Here is a 22,984-nt window from a genome sequence, read left to right as displayed (position 1 = left end):
ATTTACATTACTGATGTCACAATGAAAGTTAGATTACTATACAATTTGAGACAATTATGACCCATACTCTCCCATCATTCTAGACACAAAACTTCCATTGAATACAATGGGAATTTTGAGTTAGTTTGATGAGAGAATATGAAATATATTCTGGTTTTATAGACAAATTTTAGAAATATCCCTTTGGGGGGACCACATATATTTAAACAAAAAGAATTGATTAAATAACATAACTGATTTTTTTTTTATCTTAAAAGAAAATGAGATTATCAAAGTAATCTAGTGCTTACCTTATTGTCATACTGTGACTTTTCTGTTCCACTTACTAAGCACATGGTGCAGCTTTTATGGTTTTAAATAGCGCATCAAGTGGCAGACATCAGTAAATAGGAATATCCCATTTCATTGGTGTTGGTATATGAACCACGACCAGATTAAATTGGTATTAAAGCTTTAAAATAACTTTCTAATTTGTTGGTGGCTTATTGGATTTACAAAATGATAGTGTACTTGAAATAAAAATAACTAATTCTAAAACCATGAGTTAGTGGTTATAAATCAATTTCTACCTGATCTAAAAATTGAACAACAATACAACCTTTAGTTTAATTGGCTATCGTACATATTTGTGGTTTGTCTAATAGCAGATGTAAGGTAACTGACCTGTTCCAGCCAACCATTATGCTTTTTGTTCTGCCAGCTTTTGAAGGAGCATCACAACTGACCATAAGTGAATCTTGTATGCTTCTGTTTACACTGTCTCCATGTCATTGCTTTATCCTTTTGCTTTTGATTGTTCTTGTATTTGCTTTCTAAACCTGAACTAAAACATGCACAGACTGGCCATTCTCGTCTTATATTTAGTATTTACTGTGACTTGTCTATAAATGCTAAACATGCTATACTGAGTTTTGTTTTGTTTTGTTTTGTTTTTCCATTTGAAAGTCAAACTATGAAAATTAACAATGGTTGAGTTATTTTCCTAATTTTATCTGGCTTAATAGGAACGAGAGAGAAGGCGGCAACACATGATGCTTATGAAAGCTATGGAAGCTCGTAAGAAAGCAGAAGTAAGTGTATGTTTCTAGAAAAATATTACCTTGTTATAAATTAATATTGTTTCCTAAAGCATTGGCATTCCTAAATATATACGTTTTAGAGCATGGGTTTATCATGATTTATGGGCTTTTGTAAGCAAACCAAAGGTTAGTGATACAACTTTTAGAACATAAAAGAATGCAGGAAGGATTTGAATGTATGTGTTAATTATTTTGGCTGAGATTCTAATTGTCTTTCTTTAATGTAGAAAATGGCATTAGTTTTGATAAAATTAGCTATTTATTACTGTAACCAGAGTTTCACAAAATTGCTATTACAGCACGCCTAGACAAGTCCTACGTGTCCTAATTCAAATGCTAGTCAACCCAACCATGGACTTCTGCCCTCTCAATTATCTTTAGCATTCTATATGTACAATTAGGCCTAAGTGTGTTCCTTAAAATAGACTTGTAATACATAATTCAGAATAAGAAAATTAGCGAAATAAGTCAAACTGAGTTTATTTGGCATTTAATAGAAATCAGTTAAAGGTTAAAATATATGTTACAAAGGAATATATTCTGCATTAAAAAGGTCGAATAGAGGTATAGCCGTGATAACTAGAGCTTTGGAGTTTGAGAGACTCAGATTCCCTTGCTGGCTCTGAACCAACTCACTTTACCTCTTCAGGCTACTCTTTAAAATTGAGATGATGATGCCTGCCTCCGAGGATCATGAGATGATCAAGTGAGATAAACATTTAGGAAATGAGAATTAATGAAAAATACACTGTTTGATCTAGAAGTTGAGAGACCCATGTTTCAGTATTTTACCCTCGTTCTGGCTTCAACTACCGTTATAGGTCTCCGATATGTAGACACAGTGTGTGTATTATTTAGGAACCTGGACTTTATAACCAAGTTCCCTAGGTTTGAATTCTGGTTTCAGTACTTGTCAGCTACATAACCTTGCGCAAGGTATTTAACCTCTCTGTGATTCAATGTTTCATCTATGAGGTGGAGATGGTACTAATTCCTATCTCATAGGAGTTGTTCTCATGATTCAGTGGGTGTGAATGTGTGTGTATCAAGTTCTTGGAACAATGCCTGGCACCACATAGTGCTTACAGTTGCTTATCACCGCATGTTTGCTATTCGGAACGGGCCCAGCAAGATGCATAACCAGAATTGGGAACTACTAACATAGATTACCCTCTCAATCTCTTCTAAGCAGTCTTTACTAAAGTTGATGGTGTCTTCCCCCACACCATGTTAATTATCCAGGCGCATTGACACCTTCTATACCTAACACAATAATGGAACGTACGCATGGATTTATAACGATTATCTCTGAAAAAGGACAGGCAGGGAAAGAGGGAGGTAACAAATTCCAGGAATTGGCGTGGTTGCTACTGTGTTTCCCCGAAAATAAGACCTAGCGGGACCATCAGCTCTAATGTGTCTTTTGGAGCAAAAATTAACATAAGACCCGGTATTTTATATTATATTACATTATATTATATTATATTATATCATATTACATTACATTATTATATTATTATGCCCGGTCTTATATTAAAATAAGACCAGGTCTTATATTAATTTTTGCTCCAAAAGCCGCATTAAAGCTGTTGTTCCGACTAGGTCTTGTTTTTGGGGAAACAACGGTATCTCTATTACCTTCTGAAAGCAAATATGGTGGTGGGGAGATTAGGCAAAGAGTTTAATTAAAATTCTGAAAGCTCAACCTAATTTCCTCCAATCTGGAGAGATGGAATCTGTGGAAGCAACTAAGGGAGCAACTCAGGAAAAAGATCTGGGGGTCCCTCAAGAGACAAATTCTTCCCTACCAAGTGTGTTTCTTACCAACAGAAGTAGAAAGAATCATGGCTTGTCATTCTGATTTTTCCTGGTGGGGAGGAAAGCAAAAGAAGGGAGAATAATGAAAATAAACCAGGACATTATCTCCAGACTTACTCAGATTTAGTTGAGAGAGAGACTCAAGAGCATACTAAGAATAAGATTATCTAAAAGAGTGTTAAGAGGTACCCAAAAGGTCTGAAAAACATGATATCTTTCATTGGCTTATCATGTTTGCCCCTATAGCCTGGGAGGAGAGTGGGAAAAGCTACAAAGAGAGGTGGGTAAGATGTGGATTAAGTGGAAGGTAACAGCCACAGGATAAATGAAGATAATTAAAATTAAATCTTCTAAGAATCCATCGAAGACCAAGAATACCTTTCAAAGGAAAAGGATATACCTTTGACGAGAAAGAGTGAATCAGGTACAGTGTTTATAATAAAATTTGGAAAGGGATATGAGAAACCAGGTACAGATCTCCCTCTCCTAGCAACCTTCATTCTCAGAAAAAAGACACAAGTAGTATAAAGAATACTCACCCTTCATCTAGAGTACTTAGAAGTATAAAAACAAGTATCAGGTAAAGTGAGAAAGAACTAAAGGAAAATTAACCCACCTGTATTAGAGCAATACAAGTTTTCGGTAGAGCTGCCACATGAAGCATAAGTAATTAGGAAAGCAATGTCAAATCAACCATGTCAAAATGTAAAACCAAAAAAAGGAAAAGTAAATATGTGCCTATATACATGAAGAAATAACTTAAAGCATGAAAATGTAAAGAACCTGGCTCCCTGTATTCTTTTTTGCTTTCCTCAGCACTCCTATGTATTTTCCTAGAATAGCCAGAGTGATCTTTTCAGGAAGTAAACCAGATTATATCTTAACACCGTGCAGTGGCTTTTCATTGTAATTATAATAAAGTCTATATTCCTCTCTACGACACACCAGTCCCTTAGGCTCTGACCTCTGTCTACTGCTCCTACTTTACCTCACACAATTTGTCCCTTATGTACTGTATTCTAGTCATTTTTGTCTTTTTATTTTTCTTAAACGAAAGGTTCTTAGTTGTTGTTCAGTCATAGATCAAATGTTAGCTTGTCAAAGAGGCCTTCCCAGAACAACTAATTTTGCCTTTTCTTATGCCCCATCTCTGGAAGGCCATTTCATCATCATATTTATTTTATACCTGTTTGTGGTCTATCTTCTCCCACAATGTAAGGTCTATGAGGACAGGAATCTTGTCTGTCTGTCTACCATTGTATTCCCAGTTCGTTGATTAAAGCCAAGTACATAGTAGGTGCTTTGAAAATTGAAGTTTAATGAATGAATGAATGAATGAGTTAAGATGATAGTGACCATTAAATGTGCTAAGAAAACAAATTGAGGATAAACAAAATAATTAAGAAATGAGTACATCATTATCTTTTCATATAATTTTCTTCATATAATACCGTGTTTCCCTGAAAATAAGACCTACCTGGATAATCAGCTCTAATGCATCTTTTGAAGCAAAAATTAATATAAGACCCGGTATTATACTATATTATATTATATTATATTATATTATATTATATTATATTATATTATACCCGGTCTTATATTAAAATAAGACCGGCCTTATATTAATGTTTGCTCCAAAAGATGCATTAGAGCTGATGGTCCGGCTAGATCTTATTTTCGGGGAAACACGGTGTAACACAAACACCACTTTTGTATTTCTTTATATACATACACTATGCTGATCTCACTTTTTGATATAGTATTAACTCTATATTTTTCATTAAAAGTAATTAATCCCAACTTTTATTGGTTCTTTAATTTAGAAATGTAATTTCTATAGTTTTTCCTTTATAAAAATCTATAAATAGTAAGAATATTCAGACATATGGAAATTACCTAACTTACTATGTTAACTTTAAAAGGTCATTAGTATATCATCATAGTTCATAAATATTTTCCTAACAATATAAGAAAGAATAGTATTTAGCCTCATGAATAGAAAACACTTATTTCCAAGTGTAATTCAAGTAATATGAAATGCATATGCTTTCATTATTACTAATCACTGGAACCTTAGGTTGGTTTAAGCAATGTGACAAAATAGCTCAAAATCTCCTGTTTCATTATAACAACATAAAAGTGTGCCAGTCTCACATTTATAATCACTTTACTCATATTAACTGAATAATCAACCATAGTAATCGTAGCAGAGTCTTTTGGATGTCTCCCCAGGGATCAGTAAACTACAAAAGGTTGTTAAACATGCATCTCTCACAGAATAACTGTGTCAGCACTTTAGGGACAAACCCATAAAATACAAGAGAGTAGTTCAGGTTTTGGAAGTCATCTAATAAACAATTTGAAAGCAGAAAATATGTATACCCCCCCATGATTCAAGTCATGAGGATATTTTATAATCCTATATTTATACTAATCATTACTGAGTGAAAAATAAAAATAAAAAGTAGAATTGCATATATGGATAGTTTTGTTGAAGCAAACCTGTTTTTCAGTTTAAAATGTTTTAAGTATACTAATATGACATACTTACACTTAACGTATTGTAGTTAGAATATATGTACTTATGTACATACATATTGTACTTACACTTATATATTGTATTTGTATAATTATGTAAAAACAAATGTAAACATATTTTATATTAACTGTATAATACAATATTAAATGTCATGTAAGAAAGCAGATCTTCGATAGAATTTTTATCAATTTAATTTAGATACATTAAAATCTATCTGATTTAAGAATTATTAACAATTTTGATTTTAATTTAGGAGGTATTTGTATAACAGTATCTATTCTACATAGTATTTAAAGATACTTAAAGTAAGTACAGACTTGTGTAATACTTATGGTGGATTTTATGAAACTGATAAGTGCTAGGTTTTATTCTTTTTAACTATTATTTTATACTGATAAAATATAATATAAATAAAATATGATTTTTATCAAAAATATAAAATATAAGCGTTTCTTCAGTCATGTGATTCATAACTTTTTCATTTGTTTAAACTTAAGTTTCATAATATTTTAAATGTAAAAAAAGGCCCCTTTAAAAAAAATTGTTCTACTCCTGCTCAATATATGCCCATAAAATGGTATCATTTTTATTCTTTATATTTGTCTTCTATAAATGGCTTGTATTATTAATCTTGTTTACACTTTTATTCTTCTTGCACCCTGAGGTAAGCCTGTGTCTCTTAAATTACATTTATGTCTTTGAAATTTTAAGTACAAGTTGCTGTCAAAAGAAATGTATTCTCCTAATTATGCCCAGAACAAACACCTAAGAGACCCAGTAGAATCGTAAAATGCAAAAAACATGGGCATCTTTGCAATATGGTCTCTTAAAAATGGCCTGTTTTGCAATGTGATAAGTTGTAAAACTTTACAATAGCGGGTCATTCTACCACATTCATTGTTTGGTTTTTAAACTCCTATAATTCTAAAATAGAATAAATGTATTTCATGCATCTGTTATTATGCTATAGACTTCTAGAAATTCTTTAATGTATTCTTTTAGATTCCCTAAAATAATATTTTTATGTGAGTAAAAAACTGATTTAAACATTTTTATTCTGTATTTTGGGCTATTTAGGATATTCTAAATTTAATACATTTGCTATCAAAACGTATTTCAACTTTGAAATGAAATTTAAATGACTTCTTAACTAAGACAGTAGTAATATTTTGATACAGAAAATCCCATTACTTTAATTAAGATGATTAAAAGATGTTTTATGATAAACAACTTATATTCCAAGAATCCACATTTATTTCAAGAATTTCTTCATTAGAAAATTGGGGGGTGTGGAGGGGATGAAGGCCAAAAAAAATTGGGAGGAATCATACTAATTTGCTTGTAATTATTTATAATCAATCTAAAATATACTCGAGCTATATCTTTAGGAAAGTCTAAGTTATTGCCCTGAAATTTAACCAATATTAATATAAAATATATTTTAACATTTCTTTCATATTATTTTAAGTTTAGTAAGACTTATCTCTGGTAGGTCAAAGGTCTGTTGTGAACTGATCTTACAAAATCAGAAAGTTCCATTGTGAAATCCTGATATTTGACATGTAAATGAAATATAATATTATAGAAATTAGATGTAGGATCAAGCATGGCAACTTAATTTATCAAGAAAAGGCTTAGGTAATTATATGGCTCTTTCAGACAATATACTAAGTCTAGAAGAGAGAATACTACACAAATTTCAACATCTTTATATTTGCGTAAAGTCATTTCCACTTTAAACTTTAGTTTCTGGAAAAATTATCATATAATAAGAAGTCTGTTTAATTTTGATATGGGGGGAGGTCTGTTTCCAAGCACATAAAATCACAATGTAGACAATTAAAATTGTTAAGAAATTAATGTTAGAATAGATGTGAGAAATATATTTTACATATTTTAAAATTCCTAAATATCACCTGAATTTTATTATTGTATTGAACTCCACTTTTGGATATAAGATTTCTGTATAACTGAAAATGGCAGACATCAATTATGTTTGTCCACAGAGTGAAATATAAAAAGTAGAGAAAAAAATGGCAATTGAATATGTTTAATGAGTAGTACAAATGTTAACCTATCTTTATGTGGCATTTGTAGATTCAGCAAATTCATAAATGCTTAAATAATATTTATGCTGAGACACACAGACTATGTCCATTAGAGACATATAATAACTATTATAGTCAGAAATAAGAACAATATTTAGGCCAGTGGGAGGAAATTTGAACTGATATATGCCTGAGAGGGGGAAAGATAAAATCATTAAAAACTTTCTTGAGGTGTTTGGCAAATTGTACTACTGGGAATTGAATAGGCCTATCAAGAAACAGATGAATAAATTTGTGCCTGTGACCTCTAGAAACTCACACTCATGTGGGAAAGCTCAACTTTAAATAAGTAATTGTCACAGAGTACAATAAATGCTATAATAAATATGTGGAAGCTCAAATAAGAAATGTTAAAATGCCTGAAGTAGTTGTGGGAAGAGCAAAAAAAATAGACTTTAGTTCTGTGAAATGAGAAGGAGCTATGCATTGTTGGCAGAGGGATGACATATACAGAAGTGCAACTAAATTGGACCTGGACCTGGAGGATGACGGTACAAGGAGGGGTTAGTCACTTTAACCTTGTGTATACCCCTGTCGTGGCTTTGCTACTCCTGCTTCCCCCTTCCTTCTCCTCTTCCTCCTCATTCTTCCTCTTCCTCCTCCTCTTCCTCTAGCTCTTCCTCCACCTTCTCTTCCTCCTCCTTGTTCTCCTCTTCCTCCTTCTTCTCCTCCTCCTTCTTCTCCCCTTTCCTCCTTCTCTTTTTCCTCTTCTTCCTCCTCCTCCTCCTCCTCTCTTCTTCCTCCTTCTCTTCCCCCTATTCCTCTTCCTCCTCTTTTCTCCTCCTCCTCCTTCCTCTTTCTCCTCCTCCTTCTCCTCCTACTGCTCCTTCTCTTTCTTCATCATCATCACCATCACCTTAACCATCACCCAAGCAGTGCCTCACACTGATTACACTCTCTTCTCAACACACGTGTATCACACAATGTGATTGAAGCTTGGGAAATGCACTGAGAATCATGAGATACGAGACCAGAACTGTGTGGGCTAGATTGTGACAGTCTTTATATGCCATTTGAATTATTAGTTGATTGTTGAGGGAACCCTAAAAGCTCTCTCTGGTTCTTTAAGAATCATCTTGTACCAGAATCACAGGATTCTATACAAGTCATTAAAATTCACTAAATTTAGAGACTCTGTTTCCTTTGAAAATATTATTTCGTGTTTCTCCAAAAATAAGACCGAGTCTTATATTAATTTGTACTCCAAAAGACGCATTAGGACTTATGTTCAGGGAATGTCATCCTGAAAAATCATGCTAGGGCTTATTTTCCGGGTAGGTCTTATTTTCGGGGGAAACACGGTAGTAGACAAGAATGGATGCTTGTCTTTAAGTAATAAAGGTCCTACAAATTTCTAAGATTTCTTGAAATCTCCATTTCTATCCTAAAAATTGATGTCACTTTTACATTTTATTTTATGTTATAGCCATGCTTTTTAAATTGGGAGAAATATTGCATATTGCTAGGTTAAACTGATATTCAAGAATGTAAGCCACATTTATCTCACGGCATTAAATAAATTCTAACTGCTTCTCTACATATCATTGAAGTGTGTGTATGCCCCCAGATTGCCAATAATGTTATTTGGCACTGTGAAAAGAGTGTTAATGCACTGTGGGTCCTTTCTCTCTTTTTGAAAATAAATGGTATCCATTTTGAAAAGTTTGTAGTGAATAATAGGCTCAATTATTATATTTATAATTACTATTTTGAACGTAAGTAAGAATTCTTGGTTAGTCCTATATAGTAGAAAAATTTACACCAACTACTTTGAAATCTGTGAGAGACATTTAACATAGTTTTTCTATTGTGATTTTAATTCATTATTCTGGTGACTAACTAAAAAGTTAAGACTTCTCTTCTTTGGAAAAGTTCGTAGAGCAACATTTCAGGTGTTTAAAAATTAAAAATCTGCTTCTGTGGAAAATTGTTCTACCAATGATAATTTGACTTGAATATCTATATATACTGCATTGTGGGAATGTTACATATTAATTGTGTATATTTCATGTCATTAGACTCTCAGAAACTACTTTTAGTTTACAATTGACAAGATCTATTTCAGAACTTTTTTGGTGTGAATAATCTCATAATATAGCTTCCTTATCATTTTCCTTCCAAATGTCTGCATGAATCAGTAACGGAGAAATTTAGAGGCATTGTAGAAATGAACAGTTTAACTTGAGCATATCGTATAAAAAGACCCTCATTACCTAGCCTTCGGCTGTGTATCGTGATACTCAACAACTATTCAATCTGCAGCTTATGCTGCAGTCCTGAAACTACTAGCAATTTCTCAAACACACTGTGCTTTCTCAATTCTTTGCCTGGAATATCCTTCTCCACTCCTCTCTGTCTCCCCCTTGGCATGCCTCCCCCAGCAGTCAGTGTGCTGTCTTACCAGTGGTAATTAAAATGGAGATGGTTAGGATATGGACAAAAATGCTAATTGGTACAGGAAGGAATAAAAATGTTAATAACAATAAAAATGTTAAAATTACAGGGAAAAACTATGAGAATTAAAGAAAAGTTGGTGAAAGGGAATAGTAGTGTTTAATTATAATTTAGATATGCAAGGTGAGAATAATGACCTTTTTGTTTGGAGTGTACCCATATAAGGATGTAAGGGAACAAAATATGTTCATCAGAAACAGCAAATAATTTGATTCCATCTACAAAGAATATCAAAGTAAGGAGTTAGACTTTATTTTGATTTTGATAAATAAAAGATTTTTAATCAAGAAGAGACATCAGCCTTACTTGAGTAAACCCATCCTTTATGTACCAGATGTGTGAAGTAGTAGGTTAGAATCGCCTGATGACGCTAGTGTTAGTTCTCCTTTAAATAAGTAAGAATTGTGTTTGAGGTATGACAATAAAGTAATGACACTGGTATTATTATAGAAAATCTCTTGACTTCTTCCAACGAATGTCATCCCTGCAACAAGGAGAAAGGATGATTATTTCTATGTTGTTGCCATTACCCAAAATATTCTTTGAAAGCTTTTGGAATTGCCTTCAGAACCCATTTCACATTCATTTAAGTGTTTATAGTGGTAAATAACATTTTTATTCCATCGCAGGTGCTATCTTAAGACTAGCTAATTCATTGTGAAAGAACTGCTTTTGCGAGTTCAAACATTTTGGTTCCAATTTCCTACTGTAAATCCTCCCTTGCTTCTTGGAGTTCCATAAAAATTTGTGTTAATATTAGTGAACGTTATGATATGAATTTTTTGTTGCCCATGTACATTTTATATGCCTACTTTTATTAATACATATTTTATTCTCATATTATAACCTGGGAAAGGATTGAATAAATTTTGAATAATAGAATAATCTGGGTTTAATGTAACATTAATATTTTATTTATATATATATGTAAAACATAATGTATATATTGTATATACAGTGATAATGTTATTTTGAAATTCAAAGGGTGAAAACACTAAAAAGCAGTAAGTCATCGTTTCTATGAAATTCCGAGTCCATCCCTAAACCTCCTAAGAGAATTCTATTCATGAAGATAATATTTTGATCACTTTTAAAATTTTAACTGGAGGTTTTCAAACACAATTATTAAAGAGACTATGTGAACATGGTTTTCTTTTTAAGGAAAAAGAACGGTTGAAGCAAGAAAAACGTGATGAGAAAAGATTAAATAAAGAGCGTAAACTCGAGCAACGAAGATTAGAATTAGAAATGGCGAAGGAACTAAAGAAGCCTAATGAAGACATGTGCTTAGCAGACCAAAAGGTAATTTATCATGTAAACCATTTCATTAATAAATTTAATTATTCCTGCGTTCTCAGCTGATTCCTTTACCAGAGCTGCCATTATGAAAGCCTTCTGTTTTTAACTAGAGGAGTGGATCTCCAACTGTAGGCCAATCTGCCTCTCCTGGGTGGGTACCAATATACCTCAGCGGAGCTCCTGAGCTGATAATGACAGTTCTTAATATATAAGTGGATTACTACAAACTTTGAAGTGGAAATACTGCAGAAATCTACAAAGATGTGTTATAGTAGTAGATAGGCTTTCTATATTTTATTTGGTTCTTCCCAGGCATTTAGGTACAGAAAGATCTAACTTTTTCCTCACATCCTCATAGATATTTAAATAAATTAGGATTTATAATCTATAACCCCCTTCACTGCTTGAGTAATGGTAACTAACTTTTATTATGTTTATTGCATACCGGCTACTGTGCTAAGTGCTTACATGAATTCTTTTCCATAAAAGAATCCTGTGGAGCTGGTGTTTGTGCCCATTTGCAGATGAGGAAAGGGAGTCACAAAGGGGTTAAGCAATTTGTCCAAGATTACACAGCTAATAAATGGCAACTTGGATTCAGGCGTCAGTTTGTTAAACTCTGGAGTCCATACTGTTCATCATCTTGAAAGCCAAGAACTGTGTCCAACCCAAGTTATGTATTTACCCTTCCATCGTGCTTCACAAACATGCAATGTTCCTAAAATACATAACAGTAGAAATTTAGAAAGAGCAAAATAATCTTTTTTGATTTCACACACTTATGAGTAGACATCAGTTATGTTTAACTATATATAGATAAGATGATATTTCTAGAAAATTATGTCAATACTGCATATTATCTCTATAATACTGTCTCAGTAATATATTCTACTTGGTCAATAGCGTCTATATTTACTTATATGGCATATTCAACTGATATACAAATAATGGTTGTCTCTTGATTTATGTAAGCTCTTTTCTAAAGTGCTTAAAGCAAAATTATAATACCCTACTATGTATTTAATTATATTAATATTCTATTTGTTTGCTTAGAATAAATGCTTTTAGATAAAAATGAAAGTCTACATACTAGTCTCAGTCAAATTTCCTAAGCACAGAATGGGTATATAGGTTAGTTAATACATTTAATAAGCTCATTGCAATTTTTAAAATCCTAAGTGAACTTTATTTTCTTGCATGTTTTATTTTTACTTAAATCTGTATGTCTTATATCAAATATATAAGTTTATTTTAAACCTCACTTTTGTTAGCTTTGTTATATAAATTTTTAGAATTATATAGAAATGTGTATGTTTGATATACTTTAAGAAAAAAGAAAACTCAGAATTAAATGCTTTTCAAATGGAACAAAAGATTTATATAGTATCAACCAGTTATGTGCTTCCACACAATGTTAGTAGAAAAAAAAATCTTTGGTTAGTTAATTAAATGCAGGGTGGAGGATTACTTTTGAACAAAGACCAGTTTAGATAAATAGAAATACTTGTAGGTCACATTTTTTTCCAATCAAAATTTAAAATACTGTTATTGAATCCCATTTGTGGACAAAATATTTTTAATTTAGATTACAGGTTTATTTAATTTTTCACATGTCCACGACAACTGGTACTACAGTTTAGTCATTAAAGTTTAATATGTGAACATGATTGAGAAGTAGCAGAAGTGGCAGCTTTCTAATTTTAGTATCAAAACTAAATATACAGTATTAATATTTCACTACATATAGGAAACCCAAAGACTGTTGCTGTATAACTGGGTTCTTGATAGGGTTATGGGTTCTGGTCATTTATCAGCCAAAGATGGTACCAGCCTTTGCAAACATAGGGCCGACAGATGTATACTGTTTCTGAGCTACCAAAAGAGTGTGAATTATAAATCAGTCTCCATGATTAGAAGAAACCAATGCACGTGCCCTACTGAGTATGTCTATGGAAAGTACTTTTGAAAGGTTTACTTCTTAGTGGTATCTAATTTTTGATCCAGTTATATAACCCATGTGTTAGCAATATGTCAGTTAATCAAAACTAGTGTTACTCTTTGGAGAGCTCTAAGTTCATATTGAGTTCAATCCAAATTTATTAATGGTTCCTTGCATTCAAGATCGTATGCTTAGTACCACAGGGTTGCAGAAATATACCCAGGGAATTTACCATCAGGAGGGAAAACCACCGGTGCAATGCAAGAGAAAGAAAGATAACAACTCATTTTACTTCAGAATGTATACAATCATGGCTTTTAAATTATATTTTATTTTATTTTCAGCCTCTGCCAGAGTTGCCTCGTATTCCAGGACTTGTTCTCTCTGGAAGTACATTTTCAGACTGTCTCATGGTGGTGCAGTTCTTACGAAACTTTGGTAAAGTTTTGGGCTTTGATGTGAATATTGATGTTCCAAACCTGAGTGTTCTTCAAGAGGGATTGCTAAATATAGGGGACAGCATGGGTGAAGTACAAGACTTGCTTGTGAGGCTCCTCTCAGCTGCTGTATGTGATCCAGGTCTAATTACAGGATACAAGGTAAAAAAAAACAATGTATGGAAGTTTTCTTGTGTTTTTTTTTTAATTTGTGCTATGAGTGCATTGATAGCTGCCTGTAGCATGTTAGCAGCAGATTGTATAGACTGATCCAGTTTTTTCTACATAACGTTAAATGTAGATTTGCTTCAGGTTACAATTGGTACAAACCTAGAAAAACCAGGTTCATAAAGCCACAGCATGTAGAACCTTCCCAAATTACTCTTTTTCCCTCTAGCTTGCAGCAAAAACCAAGTTGATTTAAGGAAATACCCAAGTGATATTTAGCAAAACAGAATTTATAATTCATGAAGTAATTAGAACTTATGTGTGCCTTTTGAAATTATACTGTGTTCTCTGAATCACTGAGTAATGGAGGCTAATCCAGGCGCCCAGAGACCAGCATGTGAAGACTCTGTACTGCTTAGTGAATGCTCAGTGTGTTCAAAGTTATCCTAATTCCAATTAAGATACACACTTCAGTCAGCCTTGCTCTAGGGAATATTGTGTAGAGAGAAGCTTCCAGCTGTACCTGTTCCTTTTTCCTCCACCCCCCCTTCACTCAGTATACCAGGCATTAAAACCCACGACACCTTTGAGCCAGACAACACAATAAAAGTACTGCTGCACCTTCCATCTCCCCCCAGCAGCTACCCCCCCAACATAATGTCTAAATAAAGCCTGGAAAAGGTTGGGATCTCTTTGTAGTCAAAGAAGGTATGATAGACAGTTTCTACCCATGAGTTTGTATATTCCTCTTCCTGCCTAACTTTTAACCGAGGGTTTGAAGAAGGCATAGAAAGATTAGACGTACTTGCATTGTCTATCATGTCCTGCTTATTTTTGTCTCCACTTCATCAAAAATGTGAATAAAGCCCTTGTTAGTAATATCTAGATCAAATAATACCAATATTTTGAAATCTTTTTGTTTTACGTTATGAATGTTTATGACCAATACTGACAAAAATGACAAAATTTTATAGGCCAAAACAGCCCTTGGAGAACATTTGCTGAATGTTGGTGTGAATCGAGACAATGTTTCCGAGATTTTGCAGATTTTTATGGAAGCCCACTGTGGACAAACTGAGCTTACTGAAAGCCTGAAGACAAAAGCGTTTCAGGCTCACACTCCAGCACAGAAAGCCTCAGTCCTGGCTTTCCTGATCAATGAACTGGCGTGCAGCAAGAGTGTGGTGAGGTAAGCATATGCCCAGAGTTTTCTTGTGATTCTTTTCTGTTTTGAATTTTCTTACACAAATAGTGCAAATTGCATATAGAAAATTTCAAAGTTATAGACTAGCTCGAAGAAAAACATTTAAATTACACTTAATATCGCCATTCAGAGATGACTAATACTGTTTTTATGTATTTCTTTACAATCCATTGAAAAGAAAGTTTGGATCATACTGTATATAATCTTTGTAAACTCTTTTGTTTATTTAAGCATTTTATTATTCATATACTAAAATGTAAAAATATTTTTTCTTGCTATGGTGCCAGAATCCAGCACTGTCGTAACAATCCAGAATTTTTATTTCCTTCACACTTCTGACAATCGATGACTACCTGATTTTCCTTAGTATCCATTCGTAGAATTGTCCAGCTACTTTTGATTTTATTATGTGCTAATGTGACCTTAACATTATTAATTTACTGATGTATTAATTTGTACTTTTTAAAAAAGTACTTAATCTCACTTAAGTGTCAAAGTAAGCCCTCCACTGTAATATTTCATGATTTGGTGAACAAATCCATGTTCATTTTCTTCTTGCTATTACAGATTTTAATTATATTACTTTTAGTTCTTTATCTTTTTAGGAAAAGGGTCAATCTAAATATTTCGGCGTTTTGCATTTCTACTATTGCTGAACATTTTAAGTTTTCTATACTTGTCTTAGCTATGATACTATATTAATATAATTTTTCACTTGTTTTTGTTATTCATTGGCAGTCGTCATTTTTACTTAACAAAAACACTGCATCAATTTCCTTACCAAATTAATGTATTGCATAATGGATTAATTTATGTTTTCAATGATTTTTTGCATTGGCAGTGAAATTGACAAGAACATTGATTATATGTCAAACTTGAGGAGAGATAAATGGGTGGTAGAAGGTAAACTCCGCAAGTAAGCTCTGTTTTATTAAAATTAATATACTTTTTTCCCTTTGTACAAGTTTCCCAGTAAAACATACGAATTACAAAGATAGAATTCAAAATTTATTTTGTCTAAGAATTAGAAAAGGTAAAGCTTAATTAAGATGAGATATGAAATTAATAAAACTCGGGGCCAGAGTTTACAATTGACAAAAGATAATGAGATTTATACAGCTTATATTCTTCAAACTTAGAAGAAAGTCCGTTTATCTTTTTTCTTTCAAAGAAGTCAAGCAATCACATTGTCTAAGATTGTTGTTACTATCAGGTTACTTTTATCGTAAATAGAATCTGTTTGGAACTATCACTTTTTTTCGTAATTGCTTTCTAATTAAAGTTTGCTTTTACAGAGAATCTACCATATCCAAATGTATTCAGCATTAAAACTTAATTAGCTTCCTGCCGAGAAATATAATGCTGAAATTATTCAACTTCTATGTTAAGAGGGTAGTTTCTTTGTGGTAATTTGAATTGAAATTTATTCAGTCTGATGGTATGGGATCAGGAATTATCACTTGGCCATTGCTGGAGTTAGACTTTTCAGCTTTCTAAGTTATTATTATTTTTTTAAATGTGTTCTAATTCCAAAGAGATATCCAGAATTATTCTTGAAAGTTAATATATTCTGTAATTTCTGGAAACATGTTGCTTAAATTTTCTGTATTCTAATTTTTATTGTCATTGATTTATTGCTTATGGTGAGAAACATACTATTAGGTATTTTTGCTTAAAACTCACATTATGCTCTTTTAAAAGTACAGAGAGGAGCCTTTTCTTCCATATCATCATTTTTTTTTTCATATTTAAAGGCTCAGAATCATTCATGCTAAGAAAACAGGCAAAAGAGACACTTCAGGTGGCATAGATCTTGGAGAGGAACAGCATCCATTAGGCACGCCCACGCCAGGACGAAAGCGAAGACGGAAGGGAGGAGACAGTGATTATGATGATGATGATGACGAAGATAGTGATGATCAAGCCGATGAAGATGATGAGGATGAAGAAGATAAAGAAGACAAAAAAGGAAAGAAGACTGATATCTGTGAAGATGAGGTAATCAAATTTAGGTTGATTTTAATACTTAAGTAACACTAACATACTATAAAATAACAAAGAACTCCGAGTCAAATGGATTGGGTTTAAATTCCATTTTGACACTTACTTGCCTCACTATCTTCATCTGAAAACTGAATATTATAATATTATAATATTTACCTTATTCAATATTTACCTACATGTAGAAGGCGCTTAGATTGAGTAAAAGAAGTTTATCTTTTCATATGATGAGAGTTCTCCAAAGAACTCTGCAGATTCCTTTTTCTTTTTTTTTTCTTTTTTTTTGTTTTTGCAGTAAGATAATGTGATGTGTTAAGTGTTAACTGCTTTGATAGGGGTATGTACAATATGCTAGGCAGGTCCACAGGTAGGGCATTTAACCTTTCTGAGGCGTAAATTCTCGCAAAGGCTTTCTGGACCCATTCGCTGCGGCTACAAGCTTGGCTGGAGTGTTAACCTGAGGAAGAAGCCAGGGAAAAGTTTTTCAGGCAGAGAGAATAACATGAGCAATGGCACAGAAGCCCGAACCCACAGTGTGCTTTAAGGGACTTACAGGTGCTTCAGGTGTTACCAGTGAGCCTCATAGGCAACAAGTATGAACTAGGATTTTATACTTTTTCAGTGATAGGAAGTCACTGAAGGGTTTTAAGTAAGGGAATGACATGACAAAACTTGATTTTTAAGCGGCTCACGATGGCAGCTCTATGGAAGATAGAAATAGATTTAGGTAGGGCAAGATCAGAGGTAGAAAGATCAGGCAAGAGATTTTGCAGTAGTTTAGGTGAGTTGTGAGGGGTCTGGAACTAGAACAATGGCAGCTGGGATGATTGATGCCAGCTATGCCAGCACAGTTTCATTAGAGGGGTGAGAGCAGAAGTCAGGTATGATTGATCGTGAGCAATACAAAGTGAGAGAGTGAAGATGACAGTTTTAAGCATTGTGCATTAGAGGAAAGGGTAGTCTCTAGAGAGGGACAAAGACGAAGGATTTTTCAGAGGAAAGACTTGAGATGATTTTTGTTTGAAGGGCAAGTGTCAATAAAATAAGACAGAGGGATTGAAGATTAAAGAGATGAAAAGAATAGTTAATGGTATGAGTTAATATCCCTAACTCATACTATATTCATAACTCATAGATATTGGAAGGTATTCAATCATGGTAAAGGGGCTAGTTTTGAAGAGTAGTCAAAAGGGGCGGAGTCAAGGTTACAGCCTGTGTGTGTGTGTATGTGTGTGTGTGTTTAAGGAAAGCTACCGTAAGCCTTGGAAATGGGTATCTATAAAAAAGAGATGAAAGTTCAAGTCTTTTACCAAAAAAGAATGCTAGAAATATTGATAGGGCTACAGAATGGTACTCAAGAAACAATATACTTGTACAGCCAACCATTCCTTCCTCCCTCGATGCCTGAAGTACCCAGCTAAGGAAATCCAGAAACAACTCTTTCCCTTTCTTACATCAACTCAGTAATGCTACAGAAATAAAGAAAGCTTAAAGGGATGGCTTTACTGATGGAATGTGAAAATAATATCTAATCGAGATCACTGATAAATTACTGAATCACAATTTTGATTGTGGTGATGTGGATAATAATAAAATCACATACTGCACAATTCTCTTAAATAAAAATAGCATAAACATAGAATATTTTTCATAAATTCCCCCCTTAATGTTAAATTTTAAACCAGAATGATAAAAATCACTGGAGTGAGCTTTACCTCTTTTAAGAGTACCAATCTGAAAAGGAGACTACATTGAGATTCCTTACAGAAATTGTTTCGTAATGTTGTACTTTGAAACCACTGGATCATATATTTTTATGCATGACTAATAATGTGAAAGATATATAATTTGGATATCAGTATTGTAATTACCTAAACAAAAGGTACCATTTATAACCAGTCTGCTTCATTTGTCAAGTGGAGCTGTTTCCATAGCAAGAATTAAACCTTTCTGATCAATATTAATCATCTTTTCACAGAATTAGCACCCCTTTTAGCACTTAGTATTATAAATTGTGTTGAACTGTGAACTATCACAAATTTGACAACTCTCTATTGAGATTTCAGTATATTGTACTGGGTAGTTATCCCCCTGAATGAAAATTTATTTACCAAAATTATTTGTTTTGCCTGGCTTCCTTTTTCACAAGGAGAATTGACAAATCATATATTTTTTTTTCTTTAAGGTAGATAAAGACTATTAAAAATTGATATCAATGATTTAAAAATTGTTGGTTGTTAGACCAGATGTGCATTTAAAGTAATATTTTGTTTTTTTATGAGTGTTAGATTATAGTTAATTAGACTATACGATTTAATTGATCAAAATCTTAGCAAATGTATATCTTGTTATTAATGTAACAAAACAGTTTAATTTTAAAAAAATGAATATTTTAGGACCTAAGAAGCCAAATTATCATTTCCTTTAAATGAATTGAAAGTTAATTTTTGTGATGAAGAACTGGTAGCCACTTATCAATTTCCCAATAAAATAAAATTTTAACTATTTAATGAACCTGACCAATAAGATAGGCACATTATTCCTCCAAAAATAAGTTTAACTCTTGATTAAAGGATAGGTAGAGTGTTAGTAGTTACACCTCTTAAAGAACTAATTGCAGGGAGCCTTTCCATTGAGTCTCATGTGATCCCTTTCAATTAAAAGATACTGTTCTTGATTAAGTTGCTCTTTGTCTGAAAGATGATTCCCTCTTCTCCTCACTCTTCATTCCTTCAACACATGGAATCTTTCCCTAATACTTATATTAATATTGAAACCAATGTGAGTTTGAGGTTATATAGACAATTAACTCTGACACAAAGGTTTATGTGTTGGGTTAACACATAGGGTTAGGTAATGGCCCTCTTTTGGTTTAGAAACCATGGAGAACCATGGCTGGGAAAGATTCTATGTGCTTAGTAGTTTTGTTGTTGCCCTTCTCTCTGGTCTTTCACATTCCTCCATGTCTCTTAAAAGTATAAGGAATATTAGCTAAAACTTCTTTAAATAAAACTTTACTAGACATTTTGCTTCTTTTGTATCCTAGGAGAGTCTTAGAAATAGCAGTTAATTTGTCTAATACATAGCTACTTTGATATCTTATTTCAGATATTTGTTGATTGAACTGTATTTTTACATCATCGAATTATTAAACATTTATCCCACTGGTCAAAAGATCGCTTTAGAATAGTATAGATATGTTTTTCAGTATCTATTCGAGAATCAAGATTTAAGGGTCAGCGAGCCTGTTCTCCTTTAAGGTTTCTGTAATCCTAGACAGAAATCATGTTACTATTAGCAAAAATAATACTCCTAAATGCTTTTGTAACTTGGTTCCCTACTTTTGGATAAAGAATGGATACATGATAGGTAATGGTAACACTGTTGAGATTTTCCTTTCACTTCCTTTCATTGGGGAAATAATCATACTGATTCAAAAATATCTATTCATGAGTAGTTTGTGGCAGTGGGGTTTTTTAAAAAATGCTCATAGAAAATGAACATCAAAAACAAGTTCTTATTTTTTTAAACCTATGATATGTCTGTGTCTTCTCATTAAAGTACAATTTTCAGAAAGAAGGAAAGAAATCTATTTACATATTATGTACCAGCAACTCTGCCATTCTTTCAGATCTGTTTTTATTTAATCCTTACAAAAATTCCATGTTATAAATAACATTATCACCAATTTACAGGTAAGGAAACAGACTTAGAAGAGTTCAGTAATTTGCCTATATTAAATAGTGCAGCTGAGATCCAGAGAAGGATATATACTTTCTATTATATTTCATACTTTCCCTCTAAAACACACAATTTGGGGTTACTTTTCCTATATTTGTTTTCTTGAATGAAAAATTTTGTATAATCACACATAAACTTTCCATTTATTAAATCGGTACTGTATATAGTAGGGATTATTTTCCTTCTAGAAGCTCAATGTGTTAAAAATATAACTTACCTTCTTTGCTCTTCTTCTTTTGGTTTGTAGTACTGATATTTTTTGTAGTCTCCCAGATTTACACCCTTCACATCATAATATACTCCTTTCTTCATTCTCTCATCCGTTTTTGCCTTATCTCCATGAGTTGCCAGGACTTAACAGTTTTAACTGTGTATTAAATAATATCTCTTACATCCACTTGCTTTTCTCAGTTTCTTTTACCCTATTAAGGCCCACACGTTCCTTTTCCTTTATTCACTGCAGCAGTCCATTAGCTAGATTTGCCAATTCTAGTCCTTAACCTGCTCCAGGCCATCTTAACAACTATTGCCATATTAATCTTTGTAAAGCATAGTTCTGATGTTTAACGCCCTACAAAGGATTATATTATATTGTCCATTGCCAAGCATTTACAGCACTAGACAGTTTAGGTCTAAACTCATCTTTGCCTTATCTCTCACCTTACCTTTCCATCTGCCTTTCATGTCGAGATATGTCAAACTCTTTCTGGAATGTCCTTCCCTCTTTTCTCTGATTAGTGAATTCCTAACCATTCTTCAGTATCGAATTAAAACACAACTTCTTCTATATAGCCTTTTTGGTATAGATTCCCAGTAGATGTAATCTCACCCTCCTCTGAACTCCATGACTCTTAATCTCTACCTCTCTGAGATCCTTATAGCTTGCTTCCTAATGTGTGGTGGTTTTTATTTTTTAGTGTAGTGTTTTATGTGTTTCCTTACCAGATTATTAGGTTATAGAGAGCAAGAACTGACTCCGATTCATGTGCAAAGGGCCTGTACTAGTACTTTGCCTATAGGAGGCTTTCATTAAATATTTGTTGATTGATTAAATAAATAAATCTTAAAAGCAGGTAAATGATACTGTATTTTGTTATGTATAGGATGAAGGTGACCAAACAGCAAGTGTTGAAGAGCTAGAAAAACAGATTGAAAAACTGAGTAAAGTAAGCACTTTTGGTTTACACTTTGTATCTTTTTTGCAGTGTTTTAAAAATCTGCCTTGTATGACATTAGTTTTTTTGGCTGCTAAATAAAAACAAGCTTTTTGTAAATAATTAAAATGAAGAGCTCAAGAAACCTTTCTCACATTTAAACCTTAAAAGTTTAATGGCAAGGTTAAGAGCCTGCTTCTTAAGACACAGCACTAAACTTAAGGCCTATATTCTTCAGTTCTTTATTTAAATATAAACTATCCATAAATGCATGGTTTTATTTCTTGGAATTAATTACTTTTAAAATTCATGTCGAATTTCATGGTAACAGTTTCATGCTTTTATGAAACATGCATTTTATGTTTCAATTTACATTAATACATTTGTGGATTTTATTGCATTTATAAACTGTATATACCAGGGATATCAAAAAAAATGTATACAAGTGGACACTTTGGTCAGTGTTGCTCAAGCAGTAGTCTGCTGTAATCAGAAGTGTCTGGACGCTGATGGTAACCGCTTTGAGCACCTCTTGTAACTGCAGAAGTCAAACGTGACTTGTATTCGTCTTTTGTTATCGGTAAATACTGAGTATTTTAATACAGCTTTTAATACAGTTTTTAATACAATTTTAATACAGTTTTCTTTTCTAAAAATGTGTATACTTTTTTTTGGCACCCTGTGTATTTACAAACTTCTCATTAGAAACTAATTTCAGTAGCATCAGTGAAGTTTTAGATGAGCGTCTTGTTAAAAAATGAGTTTTAAAAACTATTATGAGATTAATATTATGAGATACCTATATGTTATATTAGTATTAGATTCATCAAAAATTTATCCCAAAATTTACTCATATGTTGCCTAGGTTTACAGATGAGAATAAAAATAAGCAAATACAGGTATGGTCAGTTATATACATGAGTATTATTTGTTATACACTAATCAGTGGAATTGAGCCAATTTGCTTTGACTCAATAAAGTACTTGGTCACATTGTTCATTGTGAAGTATAAGTCTCATTTACTATAAGATGGACACCTGATA

At 32.8% G+C, this 22,984-nt stretch overlaps 1 protein-coding gene across 46 annotated transcripts in view; it reads left to right on the top strand.

Moving 5' to 3' along the window:
• BAZ2B (bromodomain adjacent to zinc finger domain 2B) overlaps window positions 1-22,984 on the top strand; it is a 242,266-nt gene that overhangs the window by 185,621 nt on the left and 33,661 nt on the right. For all 46 annotated transcript variants that reach the window (XR_013993561.1, XR_013993562.1, XM_081052281.1 and 43 more), the window contains 7 exons: window positions 1,005-1,070; window positions 11,160-11,300; window positions 13,581-13,835; window positions 14,816-15,030; window positions 15,887-15,961; window positions 16,800-17,043; window positions 21,891-21,953. Coding sequence is in view for 44 of the 46 variants with exons in the window: in XM_081052281.1 (XP_080908407.1) it covers window positions 1,005-1,070; window positions 11,160-11,300; window positions 13,581-13,835; window positions 14,816-15,030; window positions 15,887-15,961; window positions 16,800-17,043; window positions 21,891-21,953 (1,059 nt within the window). In the remaining 2 variants the exon portion in view is untranslated. The remainder of the gene's footprint in view (window positions 1-1,004; window positions 1,071-11,159; window positions 11,301-13,580; window positions 13,836-14,815; window positions 15,031-15,886; window positions 15,962-16,799; window positions 17,044-21,890; window positions 21,954-22,984) is intronic.

This window comes from Rhinolophus hipposideros (assembly GCF_964194185.1).
Source record: "Rhinolophus hipposideros genome assembly, chromosome: 6".
Lineage (NCBI taxonomy): Eukaryota > Metazoa > Chordata > Mammalia > Chiroptera > Rhinolophidae > Rhinolophus > Rhinolophus hipposideros.
This window is presented reverse-complemented; position numbering and strand designations above follow the sequence as displayed.